This window comes from Myotis myotis, unplaced genomic scaffold, assembly GCF_014108235.1.
Source record: "Myotis myotis isolate mMyoMyo1 unplaced genomic scaffold, mMyoMyo1.p scaffold_m19_p_10, whole genome shotgun sequence".
In the NCBI taxonomy this organism is placed as follows: domain Eukaryota; kingdom Metazoa; phylum Chordata; class Mammalia; order Chiroptera; family Vespertilionidae; genus Myotis; species Myotis myotis.
Genome location: NW_023416314.1, coordinates 26,031,598 through 26,047,355, shown reverse-complemented (window position 1 = coordinate 26,047,355; position 15,758 = coordinate 26,031,598). Strand labels below are relative to the sequence as shown.

The following is a 15,758-nucleotide window of genomic DNA, read 5'->3' as shown; positions in this document are numbered from 1 at the left end:
GAGAGAAATAGAAATATCAATGATGAGAGAATCATTGATTGGCTGCCTCCTGCATGCCCCCTGCTGGGGGCGAGGGGTCGAGCCGCAACCTGGCATATGCCCTTGACGGGAATCGAACCAGGAATCCTTTAGTCTGAAGGCCTACGCTCTATCCACTGAGCCAAACCATTTGGGCTGTATGTTTTTTACAGATTGTTTTGGTCAGATTAAGGAAGTTTACTTCTGTAGTAATGTGGGAAGTTTTTATCTTAACACATGTATTTAGAAGTGTACGCTGGATTTTGTCAAATGCTTTTACTCCATCTATTGAAATAAAAATAAGTTATTTATCTTTAAGTTAAATTGATTGTTTGTTTTTTTTAATGTTAAACCAACCTTTCCATCCTTGTTGGTCATATTGCATTATCCTTTTATATATTGGTATATTCCTGGATTTGTGCTGATATTTTGTTAAAATATTAATCTGTAGTCCTCAAGGAGGGATATCAGCTTATAGCTTCGTTTTCTTGTAATATCTCGGTCCTCATTTTGTTGTCACTAATGTTGTCTTCATGGAATGAGTTGGTGACTATCTCATATTCTTTTTTTAAATGCAAGAGTTTATAAGAATGGAATTGATTTTGTCTATGAATGTTTGGTAGAATTCCCAGTAGACCCACCAGGCCTGAAGTTTTGTTTGTAGAAATGCTTTTAACTACAAATTCAATGTCTTTAATATATATATATGGCTATTTAGGTTATCTATTTATTCTTGAGTGAGCTTTGATAGTTTTGTGTCTTCAAGGATTTTTTGTCCATTTCATCTAAGTTATTGAATTTATGGGCATAGAGTTGTTCATAATATTATTTTTTTGTTTGCAGGTACTAGAGTGATATTCTCTTTATTCCTGATATGAGCAAGGAATTAAGTACTTTTCTTTTTTTCCTGATCCATCTTGCTAAAGATTTATCAGTTTTATTAATCTTCTCAAAGGACTATCTTTGAGTTTTATTGATAACCTCTATCATTTTTCTGTTTCTTATTTCTTATATTTGTGCACTGATATTTCTGTCCTATTGCTGATTTTTAATTTATCTTTGCTTTCTAGTTTCTTAAGGTAGAATCTGATGTCATTTGTTTGAAACCTTTTTTTAAAATAGGTGTTTCAGTGTTATAAAATTCTATTTTGGTGGACAGTCAAAGTCCCAAGGAGGTTTTTAAGCCTGATAATATGTTTCAACCTTTCTTTAATGAGAATATGTTTGAATGAGATGTTTACCACTTATTCCCAAGATCTCTTGAATTCCCTTTAAAATTTTTATAGTTATTTCTAGTTTCAGAATACGGACACATTTTCTAGATATCTGGTTAACTGAAGCTTCTCCAAGGATTCAGGATATCCTTGAGAAAATAAAGTATGCTTGTAAAATTCAGGAGAATTGTGTGAAATATCAAAACAAGTTTGGGAATCTGCAATACCTATAGTTGATTTTTAAATTAGAATGTAAATGGTTTAATTTCTTACTGTTGAATTAAATAGATCATATTAGTTAAAACAATCATTGATTTGGGCAGAACTTTAATCCTATATAATAAAAGGGTAATACTGCAAATTGACCCTAATAGCAGAGGGTTGCTATGATGCACACACCAGGGGGCAAACGCTCAGTGCAGGAGCTGCCCCCTAGTGGTCAGTGCGCTTCCTCAGGGGGAGCTCCACTCAGCCAGAAGCCGGCTCACGGCTGGCCAGCGCAGTGGCAGTGGCAGGAGCCTCTCCGGCCTCTGCGGCAGCGCTAAGGATATCTAACAGGTTAGACCCGTTCCCTGGGAGAGCAGGCCTAAGCCAGAAGGTGGACATCCCCTGAGGAGTGCCGGACTGCGAGAGGGTGCAGGCCAGGCTGAGGGACCCTCCAAGTGCACGAATTTTTGTGCACCGGGCCTGGTTTGAATATAATGTCAAATGTATAGCAAATCTGCAATAGTAACAAAAAATATTTTTATACTCCTGGCTCAGATTCTTCAATTGTTTTCATTTTATGCAATTTATTTTTGCAGAGTACACCTTTAGATTGGATGTTGAAGAAGGAGTGGGAATACCCAAAATCCCTGTACATCCCATTGGATATAATGATGCAGAAATATTATTACGGTACAGTTTTCTTGTTGGATATGAGAAAAAGATAGTTTGTACTAATGTGTTCATTTGATATTCTAAAATCAATGTAACCTAATTATGTTAAAAGTATCAGATCAAAATGGCTTCTGAAGTAGAATAAGAAAGCGTACCTTTTCCCCTACCCCCATAAATGCGGTCAGTTTAGTGAAGCCGTGGGCAAACTACGGCCTGCGGGCCAGATCCAGCCCGTTTGAAATGAATAAAACTTAAAAAAAAAAAAAAAAAGAAAGACCATACCCTTTTATGTAATGATGTTTACTTTGACTTTATATTAGTTCACACAAACACTCCATCCATGCTTTTGTTCCGGCCCTCCGGTCCAGTTTAAGAACCCATTGTGGCCCTCGGGTCAAAAAGTTTGCCCACCCCTGGTTTAGTGCTTAAGAAAACATTACTCTTTTGCTACAAATAGTCTCAAAAGCAAAACTGTGCCCAAAGATAAAAATACTTATTTGAGATTTTTGAAGCAGTTGGATTTTCTTAAATATTCATTTGATATTTGTACTTGACCTGCATTTTAAAAATATATTGCCCACCACTTGGATATGTGAACTTAGACCATTTACTCAATCTTTCTCGATTCAGTTCCTTTATCTGTACAATGAGGACAGAAGTAGTTACTCCCTGATAGGATTATTATAAGAAGTAGAAAAGATCATGTATGTAAAGTATCTAAAATATGGTAAACATTATATTAATGTTTGCTGTTATTATATGTATTCTATAATTGATGTTCCTTTCCTTTTCAAATCGCCTTATATATTTTTAAAAGCCTGTATCAATAACATTTAATAATTGCTTTATGAATACCTACTACATGAGTGGCCTCTCTATAAATTAATTTCTTCTTAGCACAGTCATGTATTTCATATTTTTAGGATTTCTTGGACCTAATGCAGCCCTACATAAATATAGTCAAAAGGAGGCCACAGCTTTCCTTTTTCTCTATATATTTTTCCTTAGCTCTTATCACTAACACATGAAATGTTTTGCTTATGTGTCTCGGTTATGACTCTCCTTAGAATGTCAGCTCACAAGGGAAGGGGATTTGGACAGTACCTGGCACTTAGTAAATGCTCAATAAGTATCTGTTAAGTGTATGAGTGAGTATCTCGTTATCACACTTCATGATTTTTTTCTCAGAAATGGTGATGCTCAGCCTTTTTCTGTGTTTCATTTTCTCCTGGCAGCCATATGGGGGGAACCGCTTCACCAGATGACAGCTGGAAAGGAAGTCTTAATGTGGATTACAATGTCGGGCCAGGCTTCACAGGGCGCGATTCTTTCAGGTAATTTCACTGTATTTTAGTACCCTGGAAAAGCATTCTGTGTTTAACGGGAAAATGTCAAGATAACTGTTCTACCAGGTATATTTTGCTTATCTTCTTTTCCTCATTTTTTTAAATAATGAATAACTGATCATTTTATATCACTTAAGAAATACGTACAGAATCATGTATCAAATTTCTTCCAGTAGTGGAAGAAATTTATTTCATAAAGTCTCAAAAATTGAGACTTTTGAGTTATAGGTTCACTATTTTAACTTTCCTTTTCACTTAAAGTTTTAAAACAGTTTCCCTATCACTTTTAAAATGTTACACGTATGAAACACGAGGCTGACTTAAGGGAGAGGAGTGAAAGCGAAAGGAGGCACTATTACTGATCACTTACTGGGTGAGCTAAGTGAATCAAATGGGCAAGCACATAATTATTGTGGAGCTCAATACACTTATTTTAATTATTATTAACACGTTACAGCACTATTGTACAGAGGAGTGATAAGAGGACGTGTTCACTGAGCTTAATTTTACAGAAAGAGTTTATTTTCTACTGAATCGAGACAGGCAGGAACTGCCTGTGAGAGAGATCAGCTTGAACAGAGTAGTGGAACAGCATGGCACGGTCAGATGTGAAGGAGTCTGATTTGCCTGAAATGCAGAGAGAAAAGGCCACGTCACAAGTGATAAATTAGGGAAGATAAAGCTGTTTTCATTAAACCAAGATCATTAATCAGTCTTGTTTGCTAAGAATTTACATTAACAGTGTAAATGTAATTTTTACAGTTTAGAGTTTTTTAGTTTCTGTAATTTCTTATTTATTTGTTATTGATTTTAAAGAAGGGAGGGGGGAAAAGAAACATCAATTTGTTGTTCCATTTATTTATGCTTAATTGGTTGCTTCTCTTATGTGCATTGACTGGGGATTGACCCCGTAACCTTGGCGTATTGGGACAACGCTCTAACCAAGTGAGCTACCAGGCCAGGGCTAATTATTTTTATTTCAGAACTTTCAAAATATTAGAAGTTCAAATTTTTTTATTTTATAGACAGTTTAGAATTTTTTACATAAGTGCTTATTTATCTCTATAACTCAATCTGAACAGAGTTCCTTTGATATGTAAAAATTAAAAAAGATTTTATTATTAATTTATTAATGTCCTCCAGATGTAAGAGAACATACACAATGAAAGATAAAGGCCTTTTTAATTTACAAACAGAAACAGCCACAGAGAAAGCAGAAAAGATGTTGCTTTAGTTCTATTTTTAGTCACAGTTCAAGGGAAAACTCAAAAACATAAAAATTCTCTGGTCAACATGTCAAAAGGCTGACCTCCTTCAACATGGGCACAGAAGTTTTAATTGATTTGAGCTCAAAATGGACAAAAAACACAAAGAAAATTACTAAAAAACACATTTGCTGTCAGATCTCACCCCAAAGAGATCTTGATTATCTAATAATCCATTTACAGAGATTACCAAATGACAGGACATGAAATCAAATTCCTAGCCACAGCTGCCACTGGGGAATAATTTATGTGCCATAAACAAACTAGAAACAAACAAAACACAATCAGTAGAAAAAAATGTATAGGTATGGTCTGTCAGCGAAATTAGAACTCTATTGCTACTTGGATTTACTTTGGAGAGCCAAAGACATGTCTGGGTTGAAGCTGCCCATACCTGGTCTTCCAGGTGAATTCATTGTGCATCACATTGGGATCCAAAATGATAAAATGATTTTTTTTTGAAAAAGTAAAACCACAATTCTTACACAAATATGAAATGAACATGTGTCCAAAATTGAATTTAGTGAATAAGGGAACTTGAAAGGAGTTAAAACTGATTCAAAGGAGAATTCAAAGTTCATACCCAAACATCAGCTCATCAGGATGCTGAAAGGAGTGTACGTAACAGCAGAAAAACAGATTTCGTTCACAGTGGGGAAGGGAAGTCAGTTAAAGTTCACTAGGGAGATTGTGCATTTCAGTGGATGTGGATTATCTGCATTACAGTCATGTTTCTGTAAGTTAATTTCTGTCTCTACAGAGCTGTAAAATTGTCTAAGGACAATAATAGTCAGGGGTAACTCTGATGGATGAACTAAGGTCTTAATTTTTCCTTACAGGAGTGTATTTATTAAAAAAAAAAGTATTTTTTTAAATATTTTTTTTATTGATTTCAAAGAGGAAGAGGGATAGATAGAAACATCAATGATGAGAGAGTATCACTGATTGGCTGCCTCCTGCACGGCCCCCACTAGGGTCCAAGCAGCAACCCAGGCATATTCCCTGACCAGGAATCAAACCATGACCTCCTGGTTTATAGGTTGGTGCTCAGCCAGGGAACCATGCCGGCCGCAAATTTCACAAATATTTACTGAGCATTTTCTATACCCCATGCACCATTCTGGGTACTGGGAATTCAGCAGTAAATAAAACAGGCAAAAATTCCTGCTCTATGGAGCCTACATTCTAGAGTTCAGTTGACTTAGAACGTGATGAGTTTGAAGTGATAACAGGAAAAGCATGTGGATATTTAGGCATTTGGATTCAGTGGTACTAAACATTAGAAAGACATAAAAATTAAAGATGTGGATGAGCTCTTTTGAGAATCTGAGCAGATAGCCTCTGTTCATGTTCATTAAAATAAAATTTTCTAATTAAAAATAACAGATTTTTTTCTCATTCCTCACTGTTGACTTTCTTTAAATTCATTTAGTGACATAATATCAATGAATTTGGGTTTCTAACTAATAGATTTTAGGCTCATATGTTTAGAAACACGTTGAAACATGTTTCTGCTTTTTCCCCCCGCTATTTTAAAAATATCTCTATTTTATTGATTTCAGAGGGGGAGAAATAGAAACATGATAAGAATCATTGATTGGCTGCCTCCTGCACGCCCCCTACTGGGGATGGAGCCCACAACCAGGGCATGTGCACTTGATGGGAATCAAACCTGGGACCCTTCAGTCAGCAGGCCAATGCTCTATCCACTGAGCCAAAGCAGCTAGGGCTGTGCTATTCATTTTTATCAGCAGCAAAAATAAATCTTTTACTTGATGACTTAAAATGAAAAAGACAAAAACACACAAAAGAAAACATCAACCGTTGATTAATTTTCCCCAAAAGCATTTTAGTTGACTATTGCACATAAGTTAAATATGCAGTCAGAAGCGCAATATACTTTTGAAGGGGAAAAAAACTGAATCTGCACTTAACAATTTATAGGTTTTGACAGCTTGTTAGTTCTTCCATTAAAAAATGAACCACAAATTAGAAACTGCTGGGATCCCCACTCCCCCTACCCCGCACCCCTCTATAGGTAAATTTTGTTCCCTTGTGAAAAAGGCTCAGCATTTTCCCATGTCGTTTTTGATTCATGAAATGTGAATGTATTTTCCCTTGTCTTTGATTGCTTGTATTTTCCCTTGAATTCTAATTAAGTTGATTATAATTCATGAATAAATATTTAAAAGATTTCCCCAAATCAGAATCAACAGTGATGGCCTGGGTGGGAGTTTCATTGTATGGTTGTCTTGTACATATTAATAGGCACTTCCCCAATTTCCATTTAATCATAGAGTTTGTCATGCTTCTTACTGGCAGCACCGAGCCAGCTCTGTAACTGATACACTACTTCAATAATCTTGAAGAAAACTATTAAAGAGCAGAAATTAATGTAAATACAAAGACACATGTAAGACTTACTTGTCCTTAAATACATAATGGCTGTATTCCTTCTGTTTGTGATTAAGTAGCCTATACTTAACATTTTAGAATGAATACCCCAAACATTTTGAATAATAGACTACTTTGAATTTTAATTAAATGTCAATACAGTTATAGGGAGGAAGAATATAAAATATTGAGTTTTTAAAATCTTACTGTAAGGTGCATGCTTAAGTAGTTAGGAGTAAAATGTCATGATGTCTGCAACTTGCAAATAGTTCAGCAATAATAACCATTATTTAATTTAGGTGGTGGCTGTATGGCAATTTATTGAACTATTATAATTATAGAGTTTTCTGTACTTCTGATATGTTTCATAATTAAATGTTGAAAGAAAGCTTTTAGAGATAATGCTCTATGTGAAGTAATTTATTCCTTTTGAAATTCTAGGAAGGTTAAAATGCATGTTCATAATAACAATAAAATTACAAGGATTTACAACGTAATCGGAACTATCAGAGGATCTGTGGAACCCGGTGAGTCTGAGAATTTTTAAAAGCACTTTGTTTTTACAAACATTAAAAGAGAGAGAAGATCATTTTACTCAACATCTGATGTTTTCTTTGGCTGATATAAAACAACTACATTTGAAAAAATATTTGTACTAATCTAAAATAAGACTCTCCCTTTTAGCGTGAATGTTTTCCTATGGAGGAAACTCAAGCAAGAGGAAATTTAATTTAAAAAACATGTCAATTACAACTATTTATAATGCATTCGAAGTTGTAGTTCTTTTGAACACATTCTTTTCCAGACAGGTATGTTATTCTGGGAGGTCATCGGGATTCCTGGGTGTTTGGAGGTATCGACCCAACCACTGGCACTGCTGCTTTACAAGAAATTGCTCAGAGTTTTGGGAAACTGATGAGTAGAGGTAAGTGATGTTCGGTGGGTGAGGACACAAGGTGACACACCGCTCTCCTTCATTCTAGGCAGGTGTGCCTAACCGTGTGTGTTAACGATTACAGGATGGAGACCTCGGAGAACTATCATTTTCGCCAGCTGGGACGCAGAAGAATTTGGACTTCTGGGATCCACAGAATGGGCTGAGGTAAACAAGTTCTTATTTTCTTGGTCAACCGGGAACAAGTATCTGTGCCTCCGGATGTCCACAAATAGATTCCACTGCCTAATATGGTTTTAATCTGGAGAAAGTCGAAAGTCTCAAGAGAACTTAAGAACTAGAGTTTGTTTTTACTTTCACATCAGTTTGGCAAGACAGAATAACCTCTTAAAATCTCTTAAGTTCAGAAAAAAGTCAAAACTAGTGAGCTATTTCTGACAAGTGAATTGACTTATCTAAAAACTCGTACAGATCTCTAGAGTAACTTTTCAAGTGTTTGATGTTTCCTTGGAATTCTTCTAAGAAAACAAGAGTTTCTATTAAGATGTCTTGACTTTGATTATAATTTCACATGTATAGACTCCATATAAAATTGCAACCATATGTATATTTTACTATTCACAGAAGTGCCAGATTGCTGACTATGTGGTAATTTTGTACATAGCATTACTTCAGTTAACTGCCTTACTTTAGAATTTCTGAGATTTATTTTTTCTTCGGATATGATTTCCATTTGTGATGGGCTCTTAATGCTTTATCCTTTAGTGTCTCTCCTAGGCCGCCTTCTTTCATCTTTTCCCCTTAGCCTCTCTGTCAAGTAACTAAGTTCTTAAATGTACAAGGTAAGCTCACAATTCTTATGAAGGCATGTGCACTATATAAGCACTTACTCTCCCTCTACTTTCCTCTGTGTATCTTTTATAAGTCCAGGTATTTTTATAAGTCCAGATTTCATAGGGTTGTTTGAAACATGTCAAACAATTCTTGACATTGGCTCTAGTTCTTAAAATGCTTTCGTCCTGACTCACTTTCTCTTAACTTTACTTTAAAATAATATGAATCAAATCAGTATGGGGGTAAAGTCACACACACAGTTACCGGTCTATCCCTTATCCTTTTGACTCATTTTTATATCACAAAGTTTTATTATTACATTGCTTTTATAAACATGCTTTTTGAAAGTTGACTATTTAGATTAATCAAATTTTATTAAGGTCGTTTACATTTAGAAATATGTAATTTCATGTGAATATGTGTATACATAAATACATGTCTCTATAATGTTAGCAGCTTAAAATAAAGATCAAAGAAATCTAAGATATAAAATACTATGCTTTGCATTAATTTAAATACTTGGTGAAAAGATAATTTCAACAGTTTCTAGTTTCCTACCATATTTTTCATCATATTCAACAGCATACTTTATTTAATTAATTAAAAAATCTTCCTTATTTCTAATGTAACTGTTATAATGGAAACTCCAACCCTATACTTGCCCACAGCAGAGGTAACTATCGTGTGGCCTGTGTGGGCAGTGCAGAGAGTGGCAGTCCTCACTGGGCCCTAACCTCTCACAGCTTTAAATGTTTTTATTACAGTAAGTTCTTATAAGTAAGGCAGTGAGAGAGAAGTAAAGGGTGCTCTCGCATATTCCCGTGTGTGTGACATTCATCTTCTCTACATAATCTTTCTTGGGGGGTTGTGGAGAGGGAGAAAGTCAGAAACAGTCTTGTGTTTGTCCTAAAGGTCCTTCCTTTTCTCCCTCTAGTTTTGTTCTGCCTTCCTCTTTCTCTTTTTTTTTGTTCATATTTTCTAATTATCTTTAAAAATCAATGAAATTTTCTATTTTTCAATTTTTTTGTACTTCCTTATTTTTCACTTAAAATGATATATTTATGTGGGTATTCATTATTAGTGGATCTCAAACTTCAGTGCATGTAAGGATTGCCAGGGCACCTTTTGGAAAATACAGATTTCCAGGCCTTGCTTTCAGCAATTCTTAGGTCTGGGGTGGGGCCCAGAATCTGGGAGCCTCGCCCCTTCATGTTCTGTCTGGTTTAGGGAATCAAAGAACCACACTTTGAAAGTACTTTTTCTCTGGGGCTGCCTCTATTGTTGTAAATAAATATCTACAGCAGCATAATCTTTTTCTTACTTGTTTTAATTTCATTTATGTTGTTGTCAACCAACCAGTTATCAGCTATCAGCATTTTTTAGAAATTATGGTTGAAGGCATAGGTATTTGATTCATAATGTACTTGCAGATTACTTTTATACTCGTTTATTTTGTCTCCATTCCCACAATTGTAATACTATGAATTAACAACTTTGCTTCAATTTTAGGAGAATGCAAAAACACTCCAGGAGAGAAGCATCGCTTATGTCAACTCAGATTCATCGATTGAAGGTACATTTAATGTATAACTAAGCTATCAAGCCTAATTTCTTTAGAATATTTACCATTTGGATTCCTGTTTAAAACTCCAGTATTAACTACGTCCTTCCTATAGAGGTATTAAAAGAATTTGGCTAAAATATTTCAGAAGAGGTGGTCTACAGAATATTTCACACAGAAATACTTTCTGGTCCTAGCTGGTTTGGCTCAGTGGCTAGAGCGTTGGCCCACAGACTGAAAGGCCGAGGGTTTGACTCTGGTCAAGGGCATGTACATTGGTACAGGTTCTACCCCAGCTCTGGTCGGGGTGCATGTGGGAGGCAACCCAATCAATGTGCCCTTCTCACATCGAGTTTCTCTGTCTCTATCCCTCTCTTCCACTCTCTCTAGACATGCTGTTGTCTAATGTCTTGCTATATACTAATTGAATGAATGCTGTAGCCTTACCATTATATATATATTTTTCCCACTAAACACCCTCTAAGAGACACTGCATTAATGACCCTTATGACATGGGAGCTGCTGTCCTAGCCACCAAAGTCCACTTACACCTTCTGTGAAGAGTGCACTGCAGTCTCTCTTGCTCCTGAAGAACTATTTCCAGCCTAAATTTTTTTTATTGGTTTTTAGAAAGAAGGGGAGCATGAGAGAGAGATCAATTTGTTGTTCCACTTATTTATTAATTCATTGGTTGATTTTTGTGCCCTGCCTGGGGATTGAACCCACAACCTTGGCATATCAGGACAATGCTCTAATCAACCATCTGGCCAGGGCTCCACCCTATTTTGAATTCCCAGGGAGTGATCCCACTGAAATTTGTTATATAGTTATAATTAGAAAATAAAGTTAAAATTAAATATAAATTGGAATTTCATTGGAAAGTATTAAAATATTCTGCTTTATTTTTCAGGCAATTATACTCTCAGAGTTGACTGTACACCCCTTCTTTACCAATTGGTGTATAAACTGACAAAGGAGGTATACAAGTACATCTGTCTTATGTTTTCTGATGACAGCGAATAAGTTTTTTTTAACTAGCTATACTTATTTTTAAACTGGTGACAGACATAGCTGATTTGTGTAAATAAGTCAGAACAAAGATCTTTAATACACTATGTGACATTACAATTATGACAGCATTGCTAGCGTCTCTGTTCTAATAAGTTTGTATTGTGTCCGCTGAGCTGGAATGGAAAAGCCTTGGTTCAGAGATTGCCTTGACTGCTCATTCATTCAACAAATATTTATTGAGTGGTTACTAGTTACCAGGTCCCATAAAATAAATTATAGCAGCAACAATAAAATGACAAGGTCACTGAATCCAAATACTTTGTAATCTAGAGAAGATACAGACCCATAAATGAGGAATTACAGTTCCCTGGAATATTGGATACTCTATACAATGAAGAACAGTTACAGAAGAGAACCTAAAGTCCCAGGGTAGCTGGGGAAGTTGGGAAGCATCAGGGGATGTTTACAGAATAATTAATGCTTAGGCTGTAGAACAGAAGGATGTGAAGGTGAGGGAGAAGGCGTAAGCAGAGGACACAGATCTCTCAAAAGATGTGGATGAAAGAACATACTTCCTGACCCGGAGGTAGCTCAGTATGACCTAAGCACAAAGTACGTTGTGGGAAGATGGTGAGAAATGGAGCATGACAAATCTACCAAAACTCAGTTGAAAAAGGACTCTTTTATTCTCCTGTAAGCAGAAGATTACAAGCTTATCAACCTCTAATGTGTGTTATAAGGTAAGGTGGTGGGGAGGCTGAGCTTCCCCCCAACCCATTTTAAAATATATATATTTTTTGATTTTGGAGAGGGAGGGGGAGAACATGTTCCTGCATGCCCCTTATTGGGGATCGAGCCCACAACCTGGGCCTTGACCAGGAACAGAACCATGATCTCCTGGTTCATAGGTTGATGCTTAACCACTGAGCTACACTGGCCGGGCTGGGAGGGCTGAGCTTAAGAGCCTCCGTCTGATAGAAGAAATGGGACAATGTGTCCATGCAATGGAGGAGGGTCAGCAACTATGACAGTGCATATAGCCGAGAGAGAAAAATCTGATCCAGGCTGCCCAACGAACAGGGTTCTGGTTAGTGTGAGACAGAGATGACTTGATTCCAGACAATAGAGAATTTTGCAGGGAAATTGACCCAAGCAGATTGTAGGAACTGGAGCAGGACCTCAGCTATTGCAAATTGGCAAGAGCTGAGTAGATCCCAGGCAGTTTTCTGGAAATGAGCAGAACTTCCCTGTAGCACGCTAGCAGGGAAGGGATGCCTCTGTGCAGTAACTCAACTGTATGCTGAAGGCCTCCTATGTGGTGATGAGGGAATAACCAACTCTGTATAAAGGCCAGAGAAGACGGCAGAGATGATTAAGTTGAGATGGGCACCATTCTCCCCATTTCCACAGGTAAGAACATTAGGGTTTAAAGCAAGACACCAAAGGTATCTTAGCTGATAAGTAGGGTCTGCCTTGGGTCCATTTTTGAACAAAGCAGTTATAAATGAACAAACTTCAACCAAAACGTGTGATAGATAATATGGATCTAAAATAGAGATGGTTAAATGTTAACTCCACAAACACATTTTTCCAACACATGCCCCTGCTTTTTCTGAGAGCAAAGAAAAGCAAAGTATAAGTTTGTAAGTATTCTTTTAATGAGGGTAATAAAAATGTTTATGTATACACAAGAGGCTGTTAATATTCCCAAATAGAAATCTGAGGTTATGTAGACATATCAAATCCCAGCTTTACTAAAATATAATCAGACTTTCTAAAATAACATTCCTCTTCACCCACCACCAGGGTTGGTGACAAAACTAAGGTTTATAGTGAGTTTCAAGCTCAGCTTCATAACCTAGATCTGTTGCCCGAGGACTCTTTGCAATTCTTCCCAAAAACAATTTACCCTAAAGTAAATATTATATCAATTCCCTCCCCCAGTACTTCCTACTAAAAGGAATTTAAATTGCCAAATGACATTTATTAAAAATACGAACCTCTATGTAAAAATTTACTAAAATAAGCAGGAAACTTTATTCTAGTTATTAGGCAAAATTACCAATAGGCAGGCATTATAAACAAGAATTTGGGCTGAATATTTTTCCTATTTCCAAAAGCATATTTTTCTACATCAGCATACATATAGTTAGAAGTTGATGATAACATGTGGTTTTATGTTGACATAAATTTAGTTGCTTCTGCTTCTAATTCCCAGTATTTCTTTCCAGATCTCCAGCCCCGATGATGGTTTTCAGGGTAAATCTCTTTATGAAAGCTGGTTGGAAAAGGATCCTTCCTCTGAAAATACAAACCTTCCTAGGTAAGTTACTTGTTTATATATTTTCTACCACAGGATAGATTATGAATTCCCCTTGCCCCTTGTTTTCCCCAGGCATGCAATGCGCAGGTGCCTCACCAACAATCTGAGTCAAGACAATCCTACAGGATTCCTCTGTGCAGCCTTTGATGTGCTGATCAGCCGGAACAGCCAAATCTTTTAACCCACAGTAGAGCAGCAATCTAGTTTCACAAGATTTTAGTCAAGATTAGTTTGCTCCATTATTAAGCATTATTTTGCATTCTTATACAAAATTTCATTTAGACATGTATTGAATACTTAACAATGTAACTTCAAATGATAAAGATGAAGTTAAAAAACAAATGATGGATTATTAGTTTCTAAATTTATTAATGGGCATTATCAGTAACTACCAAATTGTTAGTCAGACCTGTTAACCAACTTAGACTTTAAGTATTAATGTATTTCTTAGTTCATCTCAGTCATACAGCAGTTTTCCTGAATTCATTTTATATTTTCTACTTCAATGCTATTTCTAAAAGCAGCAGATGATGTGGTTTATGGCTTCATTCCATATTCCAAATACATCTGTGAAAGTTTAAATGTGTTTCCATTATAAATGTTTCACATACTTAAATAGAAAAAAAAGTTTAGATTTAGGAGTATATAGTTAGGTTCTTCATGCATATGTAATTTTATATCCTGTTCTATTATGACTAGTTTTCCATGTGATTACATTATTACATGTAATACATATGTATATGCAGAGTGGTTTCTTAATTATATACAAAGAAATATACTGTAATTAGACTTCCTCATTGCCATTTTCTGATTAGTCCATAATTCTGAGGGCAGGAACCATATCTTGTTTTCCCCTCTAAACAAATACCATAAATGCAGAAAATATGGAAGACAGCAGTCACTAGACTGCCGTCTTTGGTGGCATTGCTAAGCCCTGGTTGTGGGCTTTATGTTTATCACACCAATATCCAGCAGATAGTACCAAAGTGTCTTCGGGTGATATACCTTTTCCTAAATCCTATAAATGTGCCATTAAATTCCTTCTATTTTTGGGATGGGATTCACTGCCCCATCTATTTAACTTCATATTATTTATGCATTCTCTCTCTGTATGTGTATGTATTTATATTCTACATCTAGAATCAACAAGCTGGGATCTGGAAGCGATTTTGAAGCTTATTTTCAGAGACTTGGCATTGCGTCAGGCAGAGCCCGTTACACTAAGAATAGGGTAAGCCATTTTATTTTGGATACATAGTATCTCATCCACATCCTTCTTGTTAAGAATTCTGTCATTTCACTGTTTGGTACAGGCACCGGGTGGACATGTGGCCTGTAAAGAATTTCAGGGATAGACAGACTGCATGCCCCTTTGCAAATGGATTAGATAGTAATTTGGGTTGTTTTGTGATTTTCATTGCCAGTTATTCAGTGCTATAGTAGTTGACCGAATAATGTCAGGGACTTAGCTAGTGATCAGTGTTAAGTAGTAGTTCACATACTTTTGCTGACACAGGCATTGTTGGAAAATCTCACGCTCCTAGTCTGGTAAGTTTTGATGTGCTTTTCCTGGAGAAAATGTGCTGGTGGAGAACATTTCTGTTACAGAGAATGCAGCTAAGATTCTTTGTTACAAGCCTCTCTTCACATTCCCATACTGCCTTTCATTTGCGTCCAAGCTCTTGAATAGCCAACAAAACAGGTTTCTTTTAATTTTTTAAAAAAATATATTTTATTGATTTTTTTCACAGAGAGGAAGGGAGAGAGATAGAAAGTTAGAAACATCGATGAGAGAGAAACACCGATCAGCTGCCTCCTGCACATCTCCCACTGGGGATGTGCCTGCAACCCAGGTACATGCCCTTGACCGGAATCGAACCTGGGACCTTTCAGTCCGCAGACTGACGCTCTACCCACTGAGCCAAACCGGTTTCGGCGTTTCTTTTAATTTTTAACTTGATACTGGTTTGCATGATCGCCATTCAAACACATTGATGATATGCAAATACTTAGATATG

General features: G+C 36.3%; 1 protein-coding gene and 1 long non-coding RNA gene across 2 annotated transcripts in view; one reads left to right on the top strand and one right to left on the bottom strand.

The window, feature by feature from the left end:
• Positions 1-15,758, top strand: part of NAALAD2 (N-acetylated alpha-linked acidic dipeptidase 2) — a 40,118-nt gene that overhangs the window by 15,420 nt on the left and 8,940 nt on the right. Inside the window, exons 7-15 of the mRNA XM_036324718.1 lie at positions 2,036-2,129; positions 3,347-3,445; positions 7,558-7,643; positions 7,922-8,041; positions 8,136-8,218; positions 10,355-10,418; positions 11,317-11,384; positions 13,649-13,740; positions 14,881-14,971. Of these exons, the coding sequence (XP_036180611.1) occupies positions 2,036-2,129; positions 3,347-3,445; positions 7,558-7,643; positions 7,922-8,041; positions 8,136-8,218; positions 10,355-10,418; positions 11,317-11,384; positions 13,649-13,740; positions 14,881-14,971 (797 nt within the window). The remainder of the gene's footprint in view (positions 1-2,035; positions 2,130-3,346; positions 3,446-7,557; positions 7,644-7,921; positions 8,042-8,135; positions 8,219-10,354; positions 10,419-11,316; positions 11,385-13,648; positions 13,741-14,880; positions 14,972-15,758) is intronic.
• On the bottom strand, positions 9,427-15,556 carry LOC118664533. Its single transcript, XR_004970352.1, has 2 exons — positions 13,837-15,556; positions 9,427-13,718 (listed from the first exon to the last, which is right to left on the bottom strand). It is a non-coding gene; the product is annotated as an uncharacterized LOC118664533 (long non-coding RNA).